This window comes from Trichosurus vulpecula, chromosome 5, assembly GCF_011100635.1.
Source record: "Trichosurus vulpecula isolate mTriVul1 chromosome 5, mTriVul1.pri, whole genome shotgun sequence".
NCBI lineage: Eukaryota > Metazoa > Chordata > Mammalia > Diprotodontia > Phalangeridae > Trichosurus > Trichosurus vulpecula.
In genome coordinates, this window is record NC_050577.1 from 23,851,478 (window position 1) to 23,871,951 (window position 20,474).

A 20,474-nucleotide genomic window follows, 5' to 3' on the forward strand; every position below is an offset into this window, starting at 1 on the left:
AGAACTCTTTTTGGGGAGAGAAGACAGTGGCAGCACATGTCCTGCCCAGCTCTGCCCCCAACTGGCCAAGTCCCATTTGCTCTTCAGATATGGGAAACATACTTTAAATGGATCTGCATGTGGTTTTGTAGGGGCTTATGGCCTGTGAGTTTGCTGATGAAGGTCAGGGACCTGAGGCATCTCAGAGGCATTGAACTAGGGTCAAGAAGGGTCAAGGGTCAAGAAGGCCTGAAGCTGTCTCAGAGCCTTGTTAGCTGTGTGTCCTTGGGCAAGTCACTCAACCTTTCTCAAGTCCACTTTCCTAGTCTGTGAAGTGAGAATAATAATGGAACCTCCCTTCCAGGGTTGTTGTAAGATCAGATGAGACCTTGTGTGGAGCACTTTGAAGTCTGTAAAGTGTTAACATGATTATTATTATCACGTCATCCTTTTTTCCTCCTGATTTGGGAAAATTGCTCCCTTGTAAAATGATATGGAGCAGTTTTTGTTTTTGTTTTTTTGCTTTGCATGTTACAGCTCAGCGTAGATGGGAATAAAGCCCTCAGCACAGTGCCTGGTGCTTACTAAGTGCTACATAAATGTTAGCTATTATCATTTTATCATCATCATTATTACTTTTATTGTTATTCTTATTAAATTGTGAGCTCCTGGAAGGCAGGGACTATCTTTTGTCTCTTTTTGCATCCTCAGAGCTTAGCAGAGTGCCTGGTATACAGTAGGTGCTTAATAAGTATTAATTGATTTGGAATCAAGTGACCATCATGCTCGAATCACTGTTTTGTTAAATCCATGACCTTGGTGTCAATCCTTTATATGTTTGAGACTCAGTTTTCTCAAATAGGTGGGCCAGACTAGATGACTTCAAAGCCCCTGACCAGTTCTCCATCTGTGGACAAGGATGGAGTCTTTTTATAACTCTTTTATAATTCACGTGGCTGCTAGTGACCTTGTGGTCATTTCAGTTAAATTCAACTCAATTTAATGAGCATCTATTTTGTGCCTAATATGGTCAGGGACAAGGCTAGGTGCTGGGGATGCAATGACAAAATAAACCCATTCCAGCCCTTAAGGAGATTATGTTCTACTGGGAGAAACAACAAGTTTACAAGTTAAGTAAGTTCATAACAGATGCACAACCAAATACAAAGGATTATTTCAGGGTGAATGGCAGCCCTGGGAACTAGTCATAAGTTGTGAATCTTCATCAGCAAGCATTCTAGGCACTGGGCATACAAAGACAAACGTGAAATCATCCAAGCCTCCAATAAGTGTATAGTCTGTTAAGGGAGCACAGCAAGATCTCTTGGTTGAATAATCATGTTTGCCAGATGGCTACAGTATTTGTGATGGGAACCATTTCAGAAAAGAGAAATAGCTGGTTTTTTGTTGCTGAAGATTTCATGGGGAACCAGGAGGGCTGGAGCTGTAGTGGGTGACCCTTTCTAACAACCAGGAGGCTGGAGGTTAGACAAAGAGCAGGTATATTGTCCAGCATCTTTCCATCTCTCTTAGGACCACGAGTGTAAAAAAAATAAGTAAATAAAAGACACAAAGAAATCAGCTACCGGGAGGGGAAGGAACAAAAGCTGCCCTCTCTCTTTGCTCCAGTTATAAAAAGCTTCTTAAAAGCAAAACTATTTATATACACAGACGCTTCCGTTTCTGCCCTTTGGATAGGAAAGGTTTTTATTCCCTTTATATGTAGTTAAAGTGAACAGGACTGTGCAGAGCCAGAAGCCAGTTAAGGCTCACATTGTGTTCCCAGAAAACTTGGTGGGGGGGACCTGTTCCCCTGCATTGGGGGTCAGCCCAGCTCTGGGGCAGTGGGGGTGGTCCTGGAGCTCAGTGAGAGTGCCAAGCAGGAGTCGGAAAGCTCTCAATGGAATCTCAGGCAGCTGGGTGGAAAGAGCTGGCCTCCCTCTTCCACAGGGCCATGTTGGAATGCCCTGGATCCCCAGGAGACCTGAGCAGCCTGAAAGGATCTTTGGGAATGGGTTTATTTTAAATTTAGGGTTTCCTCCAGATGATGGGAAAGAGGCAGAAGAAACAAAGGGTCAGAGAGGTTCCTAAGAGTCTTTAAAGACAGGTTTCATGTTCACAGCCAGTGCTGCTGCTGAGACAGAAGAGGCATTGATCTAGGGCTGCACATTGAGGCCCAGGGCTCAGGGACCTGGGTGTGGGCCACGTCTTTTCCCTTGTTTTTCAATATGGTCCAGAGCATAAAATCATAACTCTAGGGCTGGAAGGAAGACCATCTAGCCCATCCCCCTCATTTACAGAGAGGGAAACTGAGGCCCAGAGAGGTCATAGGATCAGAGACTTAAAACTGGCAGGGACATTAGACGCCATGTAATCCAACCCACTCATTTTACAGAAAGGGAAACTGAGACCCAGAGAGGTTATAAGAACAGAACCAGAAAAGGCACCTTAGGCTGAGAGAAATGAAAGGATTTGCTTCCAGGTTGCACAGATAATAAATAATCATTAGAGCCCATGTTTGACGTGATCCGTGAATTATCATTTTTTAATGAAACGATCAGATCCTCTCTCACCTCTTTCGTTATTAAAATGTGGCGGACTCTTGGTTTGGAAGCTGACATCAAGATTTCAGGACAGCTGGGTTCTCACCAAAGCGGGCAGTCTCTCCAGTGGTACAGATTGGGACCTCTCCGTGTCTGCCCATTGGGTCCCGCTATAAACCCTCATAGGGGCTCTCCACCCAACATGGTGGGTCCCTGCTCCAGATCTCCCAACGTGGCGTAAATCCTAGTGGGGCAATCCTTGGGTCGTCCGTCACAGGAGCTGTACAGTTGAGGGGATGATTTGCAAGTGATAGAGTCTGGAAAAAATAAAAAAAGAAAGAAAGAAACCCACCATGATTAAGGGCTGTGGTCTTTCTCCCCACGGAGAAGGCGCATTGACTTTGGCGTCTGATTGAATTTAGAGTCACGGCTGAAGTGAAACACAAACCCACCAACACCATCGTGTGCAAGGCCCAGGGCGAGTGGAACGGCGTCTTGGAATTTACCTACAGCAATGGAGAAACCAAGCTGATCGACACGGCCAGTCTGCCCGTCTACCCGAAGAAGGTTCGACCCATTGAGAAGCAGGGATCCATGGAGTCCAGGTGAGGGAGACGAGCAGACACGGGCGCGCAGGAGCCCGCGTGTATGGCTCGTGGGAAGCTGGGGAGGGGCTGGAGAGGAAGAAGCCACAGGGGGCGTTTATCTTGTGCTTCTGTAACAGCAGTGATGATGACAGTGATGAGTAATTAATAATCCCATATTTCTGTAGCACCTGAACATCTGCAAAACGTTTTCCATCTATTAGTTCTCACCACCATCCCAGGACAGTTTCCTTAATTTAATTTCATTGTTATTATCCCCATTTTATAAAGGAGGACTCTGTGGCTCAGAGTGGTCTAATGCTTTGCCTCAGGGGCAGGTGCACAGCTAGAATATGTCAGAGGCTGCATTCGAACCCAGATCTCCCTGGCCCCGAGTCCAGCGCTCTCCCCATGCTGCCCCCCAGCCTCATATAGTTCTCCAGCTAGGTCTGGAAAAGACCTCAGAGGCCACTGCGTCTAACCCCCATGTTTACAGATGAGGAAAGTGAGGCCCACATAACAACAGTGATAATAGCTAGGACAGTCGGCCCGGCATAGTGTAAGAGTGCTGGCCAAGAAGACCCGGCTGCGAATCCTGCCTCCGACCCATGCTGGCTGCGTGACCCTGGGCAAGACACTCACTCCCAGAGCCTCGCCCCGGGAGCATCTCTGTAGCGCTTTAGAGTTTGTACCATGCCATCCGGTCCTTAGCGTTGCTGTGAGATGGGTGGTAGGTGCTTCGCTTATTCCCATTTCACAGATGGGCCGTTTGAGGCTCAAGCTGAGCCACCTGCCTCGGGCCCTACAATGGCCAGGGCGCTCCAGTCACTTCACCGAGCCGCCTCTCCTCGCTCGGTCACTTGGGATTTCACTATTCAAAGGGAAGTGGGGCGTCAGGATCATTGAGTCTGATGTAGTTCAATTGGGTTCACCTCAGCCAGCAGTAAGGAGGCTCTACTGTGCTCAGATCGCTGTCCCAGGTACCTGCAAAGTTAATGGCCCCCGCCATGGGCGGCTGCTGCGCTCCTGGGAGAGCGGGCAGGTCCACGCCCTCTAGCACGCGGCTGATCCCAGGAACGCCGCATAGTTTGTCCGTTGAGGTGCAGGGGTGTCCGGAAGCTGAGACCCATAGGAGGATTCAAGGATCTCCAAGCATTCTCCTAATATTAGTTCCCTAAGTCTTAAGCCGAAGATCAAAGGGTCCCTGCCCTCAGGGAGCGGTCCCTCACTCGGGGAAGCAGAAACAAAAGTCTCCACGGCCATTTCAGGGGAGGCGGGGGCGGAAGGCCCCCCCCCCTCCCCCGCCCCGGGCTCCAGGGGTTGGCGGGCCGGGCCTGACTGTCCCGTGTGCTCCTCCAGGAGTCTCTGGCTGGAAGTCACCAATTCCATCAAACGGGGTGACATGTCCTCGGCCACGGAATTCAAGCGGTTCCTGGAGGACAGGCAGCGGAAGGAGGAGCAGGAGCGGGCCGCCCTCAAAGTGGAGTGGCGGCCGAAGTATTTTAACAAGCAGGTATGGGGTGGCGGCCCCCCGCCGGGCTGGACCCTGGCGGCTGACCCATCGAGGAGCTGCTGCTGGGGTCTCTGTGCCCATTTTACAGAGGAGGAAGCTGAGGCAGCTTAGCCGCAGAGGGAGGGTGGTATTCAGGTCTGGACTTGTTTAGGAGTGATGCGGAGCCCGGAAGAGAGGAAGGGATGGGCAGGAGGGTCTCAGGATCCTCGAAGGGTAGATTCAGAGGTGATCAAATCCGATGAGGAACAGAGGCCCATGGAGGTGAGTGACTTGCCCAAGGTCCCTCAGCTAGGAAGTGGCCAGAGTTGGGGTTTGAACCCAGGATCTCTGACTCCAAATCCTTTTCTCAGCAGAGTCTGACATTCAGTGCCATAGCATAATGAATGGGGAGGGCGGGGCAGGAGCAGGTGACAGCTTTATTCAGGTTTTTGGTAGGACTGTCAAGGGTAAGAGGGATTATTCCTTCCTGCTCTGAGATTTTGGCAGAGATGGGTGGACGTGTAGGGGGCCTTGGGCAGTGGCAGTGGGCTCCTCCTTATTGGAGGTCCATAAGGCAAAGGCTGGGGTGAAGGATGCTCTATCTGGAGCTTGAAGGGACTCCTGAGGCCCCTCATTTTACAGGTGAGGGAAATGAGGTCCAGGAAATGACTTGTACAAAGCCATGCAGCTATGAGCATCTGAGGCAGGATTGGAACCCAGATCCTTGGGCTTCAGAAGTGTCTGTTGTACCAGACTGGGTCAGATGGCTGCTAGGTTCCTGGGTGTGGTACAGTGTGGGGGCCAGGATTCTGATGCCCATCTTTCCTGGCTCCAAGGCTGGTGCCCCTCTCCCAGGATCCCCTGCATGGGGATCCTTCTAGAAATGAGCCAGAATTGTCAGGACTTACTGTCAACATGGAGATGAGAGTAGAGGACATGCCCTGATAAGAGCCATCACTGGTGGGATCAAAAAAGGAAAGCAGCTTGACTTCATGTCAGTCTCTCACTCGATCTGAATGCCAAGGATCTGGGTTCCGATCCTGACTCCGCTATGCATTAGCATGCTAGGTGGCAAATCAATTTCCATCTCCCTTCCTCTCTGGTAAAATGAGGTGGATACTAGATAATGCTGCCACTGAGGCTGTTGCATAAAAAGCCTCCAGGTGCCCCATCGAGGGAGACAGTGGTGCAGGAAAGTCAGAGGACCTGAGTTCAAATCCGACCTCTCACATGGACTGCCTTTGTGACCTTGGAGAGTCTCTTCACCTGGGCCTCTGCTTCCTCATCTGCCAGCTGAGGGAGTTGGACCCTTCTGGTTCTAGGACCCTACTGGTAGGACCTAGATCTAGCCATCCCCCTATGAAGCAGAATCGAAGCTGAGTGGGACTCCCTCCCAGGCAGCCTGAATGTCCTCTTAGGTAACAGTATTTGGGCAGAGGCAGGGGAGGCTCCTGTCCTATGGCAGGGACCTGGTGGCATCCACACTGCCAAGAGAAGCTTGGGCCGCCTGGGCACTCAGTGCCCTCACCCCTCCTGCAGAGGAAGTGGCAGCAGAGATTCAGTGCATGAATCTCTTGGGGTTTCCTCTTATGCTTAGGTCATCTGTTAGCAAGCATTTATTGAGCGCAGGCTGTGTGCCAGGCACTGAGGACTCAGTCACCAAAAAATGAAACCACCCCCGTTTTCAGACAAGACAGTGGGGTAGGCTGCCTTGATGAGTAGTGAGTTCCCCATCTCTGGAAGTATTCAAGAGGAGGCTTGTCAGGGACTTGATTGAATGGATCCCTGTTCAGGCATGGGTTGAACTGGATGGTCCTTCTAACTCTCTGTGAAGGCAGCTGTGAAGACCCCCAAAGACTGGCATTCATGAGAAGCTTTGAGGGCTCACTGAGGCACAGTCCACCAGTGCACCAGAAACAAAGCAGGGCTGGGCATGTCTCCTCTGGAACCAAGAATCTTGGCACATTGGAACAGGAGGGTTTGTGAGGAGAGCTTGGAGAATGTATTTGGTGCACCCCAGCGAGAAGTGCCTCCAGGGATCACAGGGTTCAAACCCATTGCCCTCCAAGGGAGGAGCCTGACAGCCAGGAAATTGCCCCAAAAGGCTGCCCCACCTGCCCAGTTGCTGATGCTTCTGGCACCTGCCATTAGTCTTGTAGGCATTTTCTATCTGCTTATAAAATGTAAGTGCCCTGAAGGTAAGCTGTTTCATTTTTATCTCAGTCTCCTCAGGGCCTGGCACACAGTAGGCACTTAATAAATGCTTACTGGTTGACAGTCAAATAACTAGCAGTGGCAGGGTCGAGAGTAGAAATCAGAAGCCTCCTGAAGACGCATTTATAAAGCTCCTACTATGTGCCAGCCTCAGACAAAAAACCCCAAACAGTCCATGCCTCGAAGGGCTTACTCTCTAATGGAAGTGACTGGGTTTCTCTTACCAGTCCTCAAAGAAAGGTATTTGATTGACCAAACCATTTGACTGACAGTCATTTTACTAAGAAACCCATTAGATGTTTCCATGTGCTAACAACAGCGTTGTGGAAATAAGACTGCATTTGGAGTTAGGGGACATTGGAGTTGGAATTCTGGCTCAGCAACTTGTTGCCTGAGTGACCTTGGAAAAGTCTGTGCATTTCTTTGGGCCTCAGTTTCCTGACCTGTAAAATGGGGTTGGGGGTTGTCTTCTAAGGTCCTCTGAGCTCTGAATCTATGACAGAAGCTCACTGACCACTTGTCTGGGACTGGATTGGCCACTGAGGCCAATCTCCCTTCCATCCAGCTATCTGTTCCTCTGGTTTTGATCCTGTGACATTAGTTCCTAGGTAGTCACCAGGACTGTTCCATTTTGCTAGTTCCCCGACTCTCCCTTGCCTCTGCTAAGTCCTCTTTCGGCAACATCTCTGTGTGACATCTCTCTCGTTCTCTTCTAGGGCGAAGGCTGGATGTATACGGAACCTCTGTTGAAAGTCCAGTGATGCGGATAAAATTCAGTGTCCTCCCAAATAGACCTGTCTTTTTATAGGCATTAAAAGGTGCCATATATGAGGTTCAGGTGGTATTGGCTAAGTCCTACTGGGATAGTCAAAGGGGAAACCAGTTTCTTTGTTTTGTTAGATTTTTTTTTTTAAGGAGACAAAAGTCTCCTTAAATGTAGTAATGTCCCTTCAAACTCCATCCTCAAGAGCTCCTTGGGATGTATGCATGTATATGTAGATGAGTCAGTGAGTGAGGGTGTGTGCGTGAGCTCTGTGTTCATGGTTTATACTCACATATATGCACCACATAGAGGTATAGACTGGGTATTATTATACACATGCAAATACGACATGTATGTGCCACCAGTAATTAGCTTGATAATGATGAGTACTTTTTTATAAATGAAGGTCAAAGTTTTTTATTTTTCAATTTGCCTAAAACTTTTTGCACTTAAAACAGGGATTCCTTATTGATGGTCAACTCCATGTCTAAATGATGATGAACTCTCTGTCCATCTGACCATGTTGCATGCATTTGGTCCATAGAGATCTCATCCTTTGGGGGGTGGTGTTGGGGGGAGTGGGAGGTGGAGGGGCCATGGGCTCTGTGGTTTCTCCCATACTTCCAAACTGCTTATTTGCTGCTGTACCATACTGAGTAAGCAACACCATACCCCCACCCCTTATTGACTATTGATTATTCCAAAGACTGGTTTCCATGAGGCATGGTCAGCTGTCAGTCCAATGGATAGAAGGGTCCCTAAGTAAAAAAACATAGTGGAGGGATGGGGAGGGGGGGAGGGGGTATGTGCCTAGGCCTTTCAGGGTGAGGGTCAAGTGGGGGCCTCGAGTCTGCTTTCTTTGCCGTTGACTCACTCTATACTGCCCATTTGGTGGTTAGTTTTCCACCTGCCTCTGATCTTCTTTTTCCATTTTTCTTATCATAGAGAATAACTGAGTCGAACCTTTCTTTCTTAGATGCTGCTGTTTTCACAGTGAAAACTCAATCATTTAGAAACAACTACTTTTGTGGTTTTAAAAAAGGGCTTCAGAAAAGACAACCACCAGTGGCCATGTTTTTTTTTAAAGGATTTGGGTTTTTTGCCGGGGGGGGGGGCGAGGGAGGATGGTGAAAGAGGGGTCCTCGTGGCTGTTTTTTTTTTAATGTACATTTCTAGTTTAAGCTGAACTCTGCAAGGAAACCACTGTGATTACAAATAAATTCAACCTGGAAACACATCAACATTATTCACAGCTTTCACTGTATTTCAGTCCTTTGTCCCACAAGGCTGATTTAAGTACAGAAAGACAGAAATGTAAAGTAAATAAAAACAGGGCGCATAGAACCAATTGCCGTTGAGGTTTATTTTTTTTTTACTGGACTGAGTAGTATGAATGCCTGCTTTCCCAAAGGCCTAACTTTGGGCCTTTTCATTTGTTCCCCTAATGCCAATTTGTCCTAATTTGTAGATATTGGAAAAATATATTTGGATTGAGACGTTTATCCCTGTTTAAATGTTTAGTTTATTTTTAGTCCTTTGAACAAACCAGTGAAGTCATCTGGGCACACTCAGTCCTGCACTTAGAGACTCCACTTGTTAACCTTCATTAGTTACATCTTCAAATGGAAGATTACCCCCTTTCATACCACACGTGCCTAGGCACCAAGTGGCACATGGTCTGGAGTCGGAAAGGTGGAGTTCAGATTTTGCCTCAGATACGTACTAGCTGGGTAACCGTGGGCACATAGCTTAACTTCTGTCTGGCTCAACTGTAAAAAGAGGGTCATGATAGTACCAACCTTCCAGGGTTGTTGTGGGTCACAAGTGAGATAGTAATTGTAACACGCTTGGCATAGCCCCGGTATAGTGCTTAATAAGTGCTTATTCTCTCCTCTTCTTCCCTCCCTCCCCCCCCCCCCACCCAGCAAGCCCTTTGATGTGGGCAATTTCACCATGATGGTGGTTGAAGGTCATTGGGTTGGCTGGGATAGTGGAATCCTTATCCTTGTCCCTTGAAAAACGGTCATATTTACATCATTATAAGGCTTTCTTCCTAAAGTGCTTCATGGTACACTAGGAATCTGCAACCTCTTCATAAACAAAAGTACGTTCTGACAATGTATCTTTTGATTCATTTATTCCAATAAATTTATAAGGTTCCCCAGACCCGACTGTTAGATTTCCAGGGTGAGTATTTCCACCTCAGGAAGACGAGGCATCTGCTAACACTTGGTTTATTGTTTTGTTGACTGTTTAGGCTTAAGAAAGTGATGGAGAAAATGTTAATGATGTGGATTAAAACCAAAGCGATGGATGTACTTTTCTTGGAGAGTCGGTTGTTAAACATCTACCAGCCCATCCCAGCTGTTAGCGAGCATCCCAATGAAATGCAACATTAGTTGTTTACACAAGCACCTGGAGACAGACAGGAATGAGAGTCCCTGCTTTCAAGGAGTTTACATTCTTTATACTGGGAGTTTGCTTCCCAAGGTCTTTGTTGTATTGCCTAATGAAAATTGGCCCGGGCCTATTTTGATGCTGATCTGTGCAATATTCCCTCTCCCACTCCTGAAAGCCACTCTCTCCCCTCTCCGTGCCTGGAATGTGCTCCTTCCTCACTTGCACCTTCTCAGGGTTTTGGGAACCACCGAGATCCATGGACATTTCTTTCGTACGTATGTCTTCTTCACTTATCTGTATATCTGTCCTTAGTCCCTGAAGACTGTAGAATCTCTGAAGGCAGAGACTGTCTTTATCTTTTTATCTTCATTCTTAAGAGTGGCCTGAGTGAAATGAGCATTTCAATGGATAGGGGGCTGGGCCTGGGTTCAAATTCTGCCTTAGGCACTTACTTGCTAGGTGATCCTGCACCTCAGTTTCTTCATCTGTAAAATGGGACAATAAACCATTTCACCCAGGGTTGTTTTGAAGCTCAGATGAGAACATAAAATGATGTGCAAACCCCAGAGCACTTTGTGAATGTGAGCTATTGTGGTTCTTTAATAAGGGGGTGCAGAGACCCTTGGCCAGCTGGCCTTTCACTCCTAAGACAAGTGAGTTTGTGTTCAGGAACACTGCTAAGCAGATAAGGGCTCAGACGTAGGACGGCTTCCTGAGACCAAGCCCCTTTGGTCCCACGCGCATCCTCCTGGTGCTGCTTCATTCACAGGGATGCCTCCAGCCACAGATTAGAGGGTGGGTGGCTGAGACGAGCTGACTTTGTGATAGGAGTATCTAGTTCCAAATCTGGCCCAATTTTGTTTCCAGCCTCAAGGTGTTTCTATATCTGTTGCTTGCCTGGGAATACTGAGATGGTTGAATATAGATGGTGTTTGGGCTCACTGCGCGTTTGGATCCAAAAGGGGTTGGATGGAATGAGTCCCCAGGAACCCTCAGAAGCTGTACTTGGAGGGAGGGTGAAAGAGGAGGTGGTGTCATCATTCTCATGCCTTTGGGCCCAAACAGAATTTCCAGGTTTGTTGTCTGCTCTCAGCATTAGTAGTGGTTTCCAGGATAAAGCATTGGAGAAACTTTTGTGGGAGAAGCATCATGTTTGCTTCACCATCAACAGGAGCCAGGATAGTTGTTGGCGTCAGCGGCTTTCCTCCCCAATTAGCTTTTGATTCACATCTGGGGGAATTAGAAGTGACACAGCCCAGCAGGGGGGCTCTGATCACCACAGGAGCATCTCAGAGTGGACATAGGGCTTTAGACTTCCTCCTGTGGAGTCAAGCAACGGCCACTAACAATATGGATGAATTTGGGGGGGACACAGAGGGCTGGATGTGGGTGGTTCCCCGAGACACTCAGTCAGCCATCACGATGGATCCTGTCTGGTGCTTTAATGAAGGTTGGGAACTTCCCAGAGACTGTCCAAATGAGATTTGTCATTCATCTTTGTTCCGTGTGCAGCAGGATGAATGATTGCTTGGACTTGGGGCCCATGCTAGGCTGATGACTCTCCTTAGGTCCAGGGAAGCAGGACATCTGACAGCCAGGCCACGATTGCCCCATTTGGGCCCTGAAGACTTCCCGACCGGTCCACTGATATTCTTAAAGCACACAGCGGACCTGTCACTCATCATTCCCCAAAGTGATTACTTCCACTGGCTCTCACCTCTGGGATCAGATACAGGAGCCTGTGGCAATCCAAGCTATCACATGCCGGTGCCAACCTGCCTTTCTGGCCTGACTACCAATACATGACTCCCCTTCATGCACTCAGAGCTGTCCTCACAGGTCATTCTGGCTCTGTGGCCTTGCCCATCCATTCTTGGAATATGCTCCCACCTCTGCCTTGTGTTCCTTCAACATTCTGCTAAGACACCCCCTCCTGCAGGAGGCCTTGCCTGTGGCCCCACCCTGCCACTGCTGCCCCGTGTTTATTTGTTATAAATCCTGTACGTATGTGTGGGTGCACTTGTCACCTCCCCCCCCACCACGAGGGCAGGGGGAGCCATTTCCTATTGGTGCCTCATGAATGCCTGCTGATTGTGTGGTTTGAATAACCACAGAGCTAAGGTTGCTTGACCCAACCCCAGAGTCTTGTGTCTCTGTCTGCATGATGCTTTTTTTAAATTTTTAATGAAAACAGAAGCACCTCCTTGTTGTGTTGTGCAAGGACCTGTTCTCATCTAATTGGCATGAAGAAGCACGGATCTCTCCTGAACTTAGGTGAGATTGGTATTCACCATTGGAAGATGGATGAGGGGGGTGTTGGCTTAGTCATGACATCACAATGAAATGAGAAAGCCTAGGCTTCATCTGCTTAGTCCAGGGCCTTATTAGGCGGGTCTGGGTCTTCTGGGATAAGGGCAGGTCCTGAATGACACTGGCTGGCGTCTTTCCCCTCATTCACGTTTCTTGAAGTGGGGGCAAGCAAACATTTGCACAAGTGTCTTTGCACTTTACACAATCAAATTGAAGGGAATGCTGTGTCTCTGGCCTCCTCAGCCTTCCTCCATTGATAAACACTGCTTGACTACTAGTCTTTTAACTGTCTGTGATGGCATGGACATCCTGATTGTCTCTTATAGACTGGACTGTGCTCAAATGTACCTGGGGGAATTTTACAACTGGGATTGACTGTAATACATGTCCGCAAAGATCAGAGTTGTCATTTCTACCGCTTTATTTCTTAACTCACCGACATTCTGGTTTCCCTCATTTTCTCTGGTCCTTAAGTGGGAGAGGCTGGAAGCCTGGGGCTACAGCTGAAGGGAACATTTTACCCGGATGTGGAGTTTCTTGTTCAAGTTCTCAGTTGAAGGAAGGCTCCACACCACTCACTCCTGGTTTGGGACGCTGCTGGATGCACCATTCCCTTCATTCAGGCTAATTTCTGGCAACAGTGTAGATGGGGTTACCATGGCAACACAAAGCAGCTCAAGATTTGAGATACCGGACACAAGATGGAAGTGTCGCCCCATTGCAGAATGTCAGCTTTGTGCCCCAGATACTGCCCGCCCTTCCAGCCTGCTTGGCATGAAGGTGGCCGTGTTTCCTCACTCCAAGAAGAAACCCTATGATTCCCACTTGGGAATCTGTCGGTTCAGTAGAGCTGCCTACCTTTGGGTTACAGGGGCATTCCCATCTGTCTGCAACAAAAAGCTCCCATTTCTATCTGCACTGAAAGCTGGAGGTGCTCATCAGACTAACAGCTCATGAGCAGGACCTCACAACTACTCAGAGGTAGAGGGGGTGCACACACTTGTCCCTAGGGAGTGACCTGAAGAAATGATCCTAGGAAAGCCCCCTCAGGATGTTTGCAAGTAGTGATAGGATGAGCCATGGCCCACCTCTAGATGCAGTGAGAACTGTGACAGTTCAGGCCCTTCAAGGATGCTTCTAAGACAGTTCAGAACATCTAGCCCACACACACTAATGATATGTGGTGACAAAAGTGGAGTCCACTGGGTGCAGAGCCTGCCTTGGATCCATACCGGCTGTAGGGCCCTGGCCAAACTGATGAATCCCTGGATGCCTCAGTTCACAAAGTCCCAGAGGTAAGCAGCAGTGAGTCAGCACTGGGAGAAGGAGCTTCCTACGAACGACATCACGGGCCAGGACACAAAATAACAAAAACAGCCTAGGGCCTGGGAGACAATCCTGGTCATGGCACGGGGAAGACCAGGGTTCAAATCCCACTCTTCCCAGCTGTGTGACCCTGGCCCAGGCAAGTCAAGGAAGGCTCGAGCTCCCCAGGGAGAGGAGGATGGATGCCAAGCTGAAACGCTGTATTAGGATTAGAGGGCAGCAGGATGATTTCCGAACAGGCAAGCTAATGGAGTCCTGAGCTTGACTTCTCCTTCCTCTCACAATAGAAATCGGAATGTTACTTTAGTTTCTTTCAAGGTTAAAGGAGGTACAGAAGAACACAAAGATACTTAACACAAAACTTGAATTAACTTTATTCCCCTCGTTACAATGCATCTGCACTGAGCTTCGAAGTAACCCAGTAAAACCAAATCTCCAAATGACAAAACAAGGTGTCAAAAATCCAGATCTATTTGTTTTTATTTTGTGAAAATGTTACAGCCATTTTTGTTGGTCTGTAAAAGAACCATCATCAGGGTCAAAAATGAGTTTTTATAAATCGAAAACAAAACAAAAAAACCCCCAAAAAACAAAACATCCTACACTTTGGGAAGGAAAATCAGCAGTAACATTCTCACTGAAGGTTGTAAATTACATTTTTCTTCATAAAAGGTACATACTATTCCTCATATTCCACCAAAAGCAGTGGTGTAAGTTATAATTTTTTAATATAGATATGTATAAAACCCCCCCCCAGCGGGCCAGCTTGTGGAAGGAAGCCCTGTCCCTCAGGGGCTGCAGAGGATTCCATGTCATCTTCCCCAAGCTGCCAGGAGCGGGTAAGGGCACGTGTCCCCTACCTGCCAGGTGTGAGGACATGTCACTGGACAGACCTGTCACAATTTTTAACTGAAATAAGGAGCACCTCGCTAAAGCCAGAGTGTTTCATCAAATGCTGGAGCATCCAGGGGAGGCATATTCACCCTTGGCCAATCGCGGAGTGGAAGTTGCACAGATAAAGGGCGTGTACACATCAGGCAATTTTTAGAATAGGCTTTTTTCCCTCTATGTTTTCTTGTTACACAAGAGTTCAGTAAGGTTATTTTGCACAACGTTCTTGGTGCAGTTTCTAGAATTGCCAAAGGATTCCAATTTAGCCCTTGAACGAACAGCGTGCACAGGAGCTGCCCTGTTGGAACCCCAAAGAAGGCGCGCCACCATTGCCAACAGCCTTGACATTAACGTAAAAATGCTGTGTGTGGTGGTAACAGCAGCAGCTTCTTTGTGGACAGAGCAAACCCTCAGAGAAACAGAAAATGCACATTTGATGAAACATTCTTTACATCGAGAAACATGGAAATAAATATTATTTCAAGGAAGGGCATTCCAGTTTCTGATAGCTGTTTCCAGATCTATAACTCATTTCCTAATTGTTTAAAAAGCTCATCACAATTTACAATTTGCATTTTATATATTGCTGTTTAGGTATCTCAAAGGAAGTGCAGGTCTTGTAAAAGAAGAAAAACTGACAAATTTGCACGTGCCAGGGACCAGATTTGAGGGTTCTTTGGTGCAGTTAAGTCCAAATTCTTGGCGTGGAAAGAGAATATGTACCGATAAAAAATGAAATCCGCTGCTAGACATTCACAGCAGTGCTCGGTCTTGCTTCACGTTACAAATCTAAAACAGCTGTTCTCAATAAGCCAATATTTTTAAATCAGACATTGCCTGAAAATTTTGTACATGAATCTGGACCAGTGATGGTTCTGTACCCTCATGTTGTTGTGAAACATGACTGGACTAAAGGCAAAGACTGGTTATCTCAAAGACGACTGCTTGCAATAGGCAACAGTCTTATTTTAAACAGTCTTCTTGTTGGGTCTCTTGCCTTTCTTTAAAAGTAGTTTATTTTTAATGTAGCCACGCTTCCTCTTGGTAGTCTGAAAAGAAACAACACAGGCAGTTAGTATGGACTGTTCATGCTACTTTGGATCGTGCAACTTAGGTTTCCTCCCCTCCTCCCCCCCCCCCCCCCCCCCCACCATTAAGGAACGTGTGGAGGTTACAGGCCTCTAGTTAACCAGGCAGCCTCTTGGGACTACCAATGGCCCATCTATTCCCACCACTTGGGAAATGCTTCTCCCTCTTCTGCTCTTAACCCTGACCTTAGGGGCTAGTCTTTCACAAGATGGCATCATGCAATAGCCTGACTCGGAGCTTAGGCCATGTGCTGTGTGCCAGGTGCTGTGCTAAGCCCTCCAGAAGCTTAGATTCTATCACCTTGGAATCTGATGACATCTCCTGCTCGCTGTGGTCCCACTCTCTACTTGCTATGTGAGTCTGAGTAAGTAAGAATCGTTCAGAGCTTTGGTGGTTCTTTCTGTAAAATGGGGACACTCACAAGGCCAAATTAACTACTGAATGAATGTCTCAATTAAACAAAGGGTTCCACCTACACCACCTGTGAAGGGGGCAGTGGGATGGGGCAGGGGTTGGCTTGGCATACAGTGTGTACTCATAGTCCACCCTCGTAAAATGAGGGGCTTGGCTCTGAGCTCCCAGGCTGGTGAGGGCACAGTCAGGTGTGTTAGGAGTGCCACCTCCCCACTGGAGTTTCCAGCTTAAGAAAGCACATGTTGCCCAACCCTCCTCTGGGGCCAGGAGGAAGACATGCAGTCCTTTCCCAGGTGGTCACTCCCAGGAATCTCCTCAAGCCGTTAGGTCAGGGTGCTCTCAGGTTTGTTTTCTCCTTAGAATGCACTGGAAAAGGCACTACACTATGGCTGCCCTGAAATCAATGCCATCCCCAGGTTTTATGGATCCAACTTTTCTCAACCTAGAAACTGTTTCTCTACAGCCACAGTCTAAGATGCCATTCTAAATACTTCAAAAGCATCTTGTGCCCACCTGACAAGGCTGTGTCCTGGTGACCTGGAGAGGATGGGCAAATCATTTACAGGTCCTGTAGTAGTGGTAAATCTTTAACCAGTGAATACTAATTACTCCAACAGACTTTACGGAATAGATGGGCCATTTTGTTGGGAAGACTGTTTATACTTTGTTCCCTTAATACCAGTAACAAACTATGGTTTTAGCTGCTTGTGTGGATTCAGGTATGATCTCCAAAGTCCCCGAGAACCTTGGATCATCACCGATGAGTTACCTAGCCCTTCTCTTGAGCAGGAAGATGCCCTCTGCCTTCTCACAGAGTGGGGGGTAGGGGCACCAAATATAAGGCATGTTATAACTGCCCCTTTGGCTGGAGGATCGGCTGGGAGCCTGGCCAACTAAAAAGCTGGAAGGAAGCCTTCCAAAAGCACAATAAACACCTGAAAGTCACTGGCTCAAAATGATCCCCCACCCCCTTTCTTAACTGGTAGGAAGTATGAGGGAGGAGACCAGGAAGGGCACTTTTAACTGTCAGTCCATCAACAATGCCAAGCCCCATTTGGAATCTTTTTCCATTTTATAAGTAATTTCTTAGCACAGGGAATGTACACACAATTTTTAAGTAGGTGGACCTTCGAATTACTGACTCCTTTTTATTAAACAAAGGTCATCTTTACGGATTTAACCCGGAGTATCCAAAGCCCTCCTTCCCTGTTGCTTCTTCCCTTTTGTAAATGCAGATGAATGAGCTCGACATGCCATTCCACCCCACCCCCACTAGCAGCCTTCCTGAGTCCTCCTCTGTCACAGGCCTCCAAGGGCTCCCAGAGAGGAAGGTTTATCAGGTTAATGCTCCCCACTGTCTAGCACACCTGGAAGGTGCTTAATAAATGCTTGCTGATGGTGCTGATAAGGAGATCGCTAATGCCCAGGGATGGAAGGTGATTTTCCCCAAATCCTCTAGGCACTAGGTTAGTATACCCTACTGCTCTTCTCACCATACCCTCATACTCTGAACACATGGCAACATTCAGGCCTGGAGGAAGACCTGAGTTCAAATTCAGCCTAGGACCTTTACTCTCTGTGCAACCCTGGGTAGGCCACTTTACCTCTCTCTGCCTCCATCTCCTCAACCATAAGAGAAGGAAAATAACACCACCGGCCTCCCAGGGCTGTCTGAGGAGCAAATGAGACACTGTGTGTGAGGTGCTTAGCACAGTACCCGACACGTAATAGGTGCCACTTACATGCTCCCTATTATTACTATCCTAAGGATCTGTGCCATCTCTCAGAAGGGTCAGCGTAAGTACCTGAAACCCAAGATTTTGGAAAGGAAAAAAAAAAAAACAAACAAAAAATCCGTGATTCTTGAAAAATAACTAAGGCCCCAGAGGCTGCTCATTACAGAGTGTGGCAGATTTCCTTTTGATGAATTAGGAGCTTTAGCACTTTCCTTCGAGGTGTGGGACCCACCTGCCATTTCAGATCCCAGGAATCTTTGAGGCCGTCCCCTCCACCCCCATCTTTCTACCTGTAAGCTAGAGGACACTTATTTAGTGACCCTCAACTTCTCAGCATGTTTGCCCGCCGCCCTCCCTTCCAATGGGTAATGATCTCACAAAGGGGGATTACAATACTCTTTCATAATTTCATTGTCCACATCCCTCCCAGTTATAATGAGGTTTTCAGTAATTATGGTTCTAGAAAAAGGTCCAGCCTAGTCTTCATGAGGGATAAGAGGAGAGGAAGGCCAGGCCAAACACAGAATGTGGCGTGCATCACAAGGAAGTGAAGATTTAAGTTTATTTCACAATGGAGGAAGAAGCCCAACACCAAAGAATACTCAGGTTTAATTCACTCTTTCATACAAAATGTCACTGTTTAAATGGTTTGGCATTTTAACTTTAAAACAGATTCTGCAAGAGAGATCCGCAGGAACACTAGAGCATGAAGCAGAGTTCCTAACGTGAGGCTGCCATGGGGAGCCTTTTGCTGGTAGTGACCACCATGGCCCTCAGACAGTGTGGAGTACATGAAGGTTACCGACAGGCAAGGCTGACATTAAACATGGACGTTTGGCATGGAGAGATGAGCCATTTACCAGTGCCCAGACAAGCTGAACCCCACCCTTTTTAGGATAATTTCCCTGGGAAACCCACCTTCTTTGACAAATACTTCTGTTTGGATAAAATGTTGGTTACTCTAGGCTTGTGGTCCAGGGTCTCCCGGTTCTGCAGCTGCTTCACCTTGTATATCCTAACAAGCCAGTGCTCGGAGGTAAAGGCTTCTTCCAAATGTTTGAATTTAATGTCCTTGTTGCCAATCTCGGCGTTACGTGTCCTGTCAAAACCGGGGGGTGTCCGAAAGTCCAGCTGCAAAATATGGCATTCACGTCAGTGACTACAGGGCTGGAAACATATACTGCTCTTGCCGCTGTCAAATACAAATACGTGCTCATTAACTAAAGAAAACCAGAGGGAAAAAATGCAAAGACCAAACTGACAATGGAAAGGCCTCACCCCAAGATGGCAGAGAAACAGTGACCACAAGATCTAGTCTAGGAAGTTTTAGCCTTTTGGGGGGTCAGAGTCATTTGGCAGTCTGGGGAAACCCATCTTCTCCCCAGAGTAAATGCACAGCCAAGCGATGGATTAAAAAGAAAAAATACAGAAACTGGTTTGGAGAAATTTAATAAAACCTCCCCAAATACTACTCCAAGCCAAGTGAATTCAAGCAGGACAAGAAGGTGGTGGGTCTTCAGGCACAGTGGGCTGGGCCAACTTTGTCAACGACACGCACATCATGAGCTGGGGCTGGCTCAGAACTTTCCAAAGTCAAAGATAAACTGGTCGATCTCTTTATCACTCCCCCTGAGGCCCCAGGAGGAATGTCTAAGGACACCTGAAAAAAGACCACTGAAGTATGTAACCAAAGCCAAAAGGAGATGGAGAACAAGATGCAAACATGCCTGAAGGCCCAGACACCATTCTGAAAAGGGATGAAATTGGGTTTCAAAGTGAGGTTAATAACCCTTTTATTCTAACAATAGTAAGAAATTAAGGTCTAGTCAGTTAAGTACAATGTTTGATTAAAAAAATCAAAAGCAACCCTTCAGTGACGTGGACGGTTCTGGTCTCACCAGTAATCTCTTTAGTGACTTCTCACCTTGGCTCAATGAGATGTGCACTGGGGTGCAGGGGAGGAAGTCCCCGAGACGTTATCTGCTCCCCCTCTCTCACCTGACAGCTGAAGATGATGAGCCGTGGGCCCCAGGATGCCAAGGCTTCTTCACGGGCTTACCATGAACCATGGCAGGGGAGCTTCGACTGCCAATGCAGAGCCTGTCCAGGGTCTCACAGAGAGTCCTCCACAGAGGCAGGACCTGAATCCAGGTCTTCTCCCCACCCCTCCTCTAGATATTTTGTCTCTGGTATGGCCTCTCCAGGAACACATCAGCAAAGCTGGCTTGGGGAATGGATCCTTTCCCAGGAAGCTCTGACTCCTCTTCACAGTTTCAAGCAAATGACCCCCAGTGCAGCCCCTTCTGGATTGTCCAGGACACACCAAGCCTCTGCCATGGCCTTCTTCCCTAGTGCACCCAAGGTCACCAAGCTAACTCCCGAGTTCCGCATCCTAGGTCTCCACTCCTCCCCACTGTCCTCTAAAAGCCAACATGACAGGAAGAGAGAATCACAAAGACCCCGGACAATGGACACGGCTAAGTAAGCTCTGTCCCACCACCTGGCAGCCTGCCTTCTCTGTTAAGATGGAGAACTGTTAACATTTGAGACCTCAGGTGCAGACCCAGCATTCTAGCACTAAACTGGGGAGCGTCTGCAGCCTCACAAGAGAACAAAGTTCCCTTAAATTGGAATCTCTGCCAGGACTCTACAGCGACAGGAAAAACACAGATTGATATTCAGCAGCTAGATAGAGCTCATCTCGCAAACGCGAGAAGCCTGACTAGGAACAGA

At 47.7% G+C, this 20,474-nt stretch overlaps 2 protein-coding genes across 2 annotated transcripts in view; one reads left to right on the top strand and one right to left on the bottom strand.

The window, feature by feature from the left end:
• The window catches only part of OSBPL10 (oxysterol binding protein like 10), a 235,570-nt gene extending 227,514 nt beyond the window's left edge, over positions 1-8,056 (top strand). Inside the window, exons 11-13 of the mRNA XM_036760115.1 lie at positions 2,945-3,127; positions 4,466-4,619; positions 7,529-8,056. Of these exons, the coding sequence (XP_036616010.1) occupies positions 2,945-3,127; positions 4,466-4,619; positions 7,529-7,573 (382 nt within the window). The 3' untranslated portion in view covers positions 7,574-8,056. The remainder of the gene's footprint in view (positions 1-2,944; positions 3,128-4,465; positions 4,620-7,528) is intronic.
• A 5,902-nt stretch (positions 8,057-13,958) lies between these two features.
• Positions 13,959-20,474, bottom strand: part of STT3B (STT3 oligosaccharyltransferase complex catalytic subunit B) — a 104,014-nt gene continuing 97,498 nt past the window's right edge. The window contains exons 15-16 of the mRNA XM_036759436.1: positions 18,660-18,872; positions 13,959-15,551 (exon numbers count right to left, since the gene is read on the bottom strand). Coding sequence (XP_036615331.1) covers positions 15,471-15,551; positions 18,660-18,872 — 294 coding nt within the window. The 3' untranslated portion in view covers positions 13,959-15,470. The remainder of the gene's footprint in view (positions 15,552-18,659; positions 18,873-20,474) is intronic.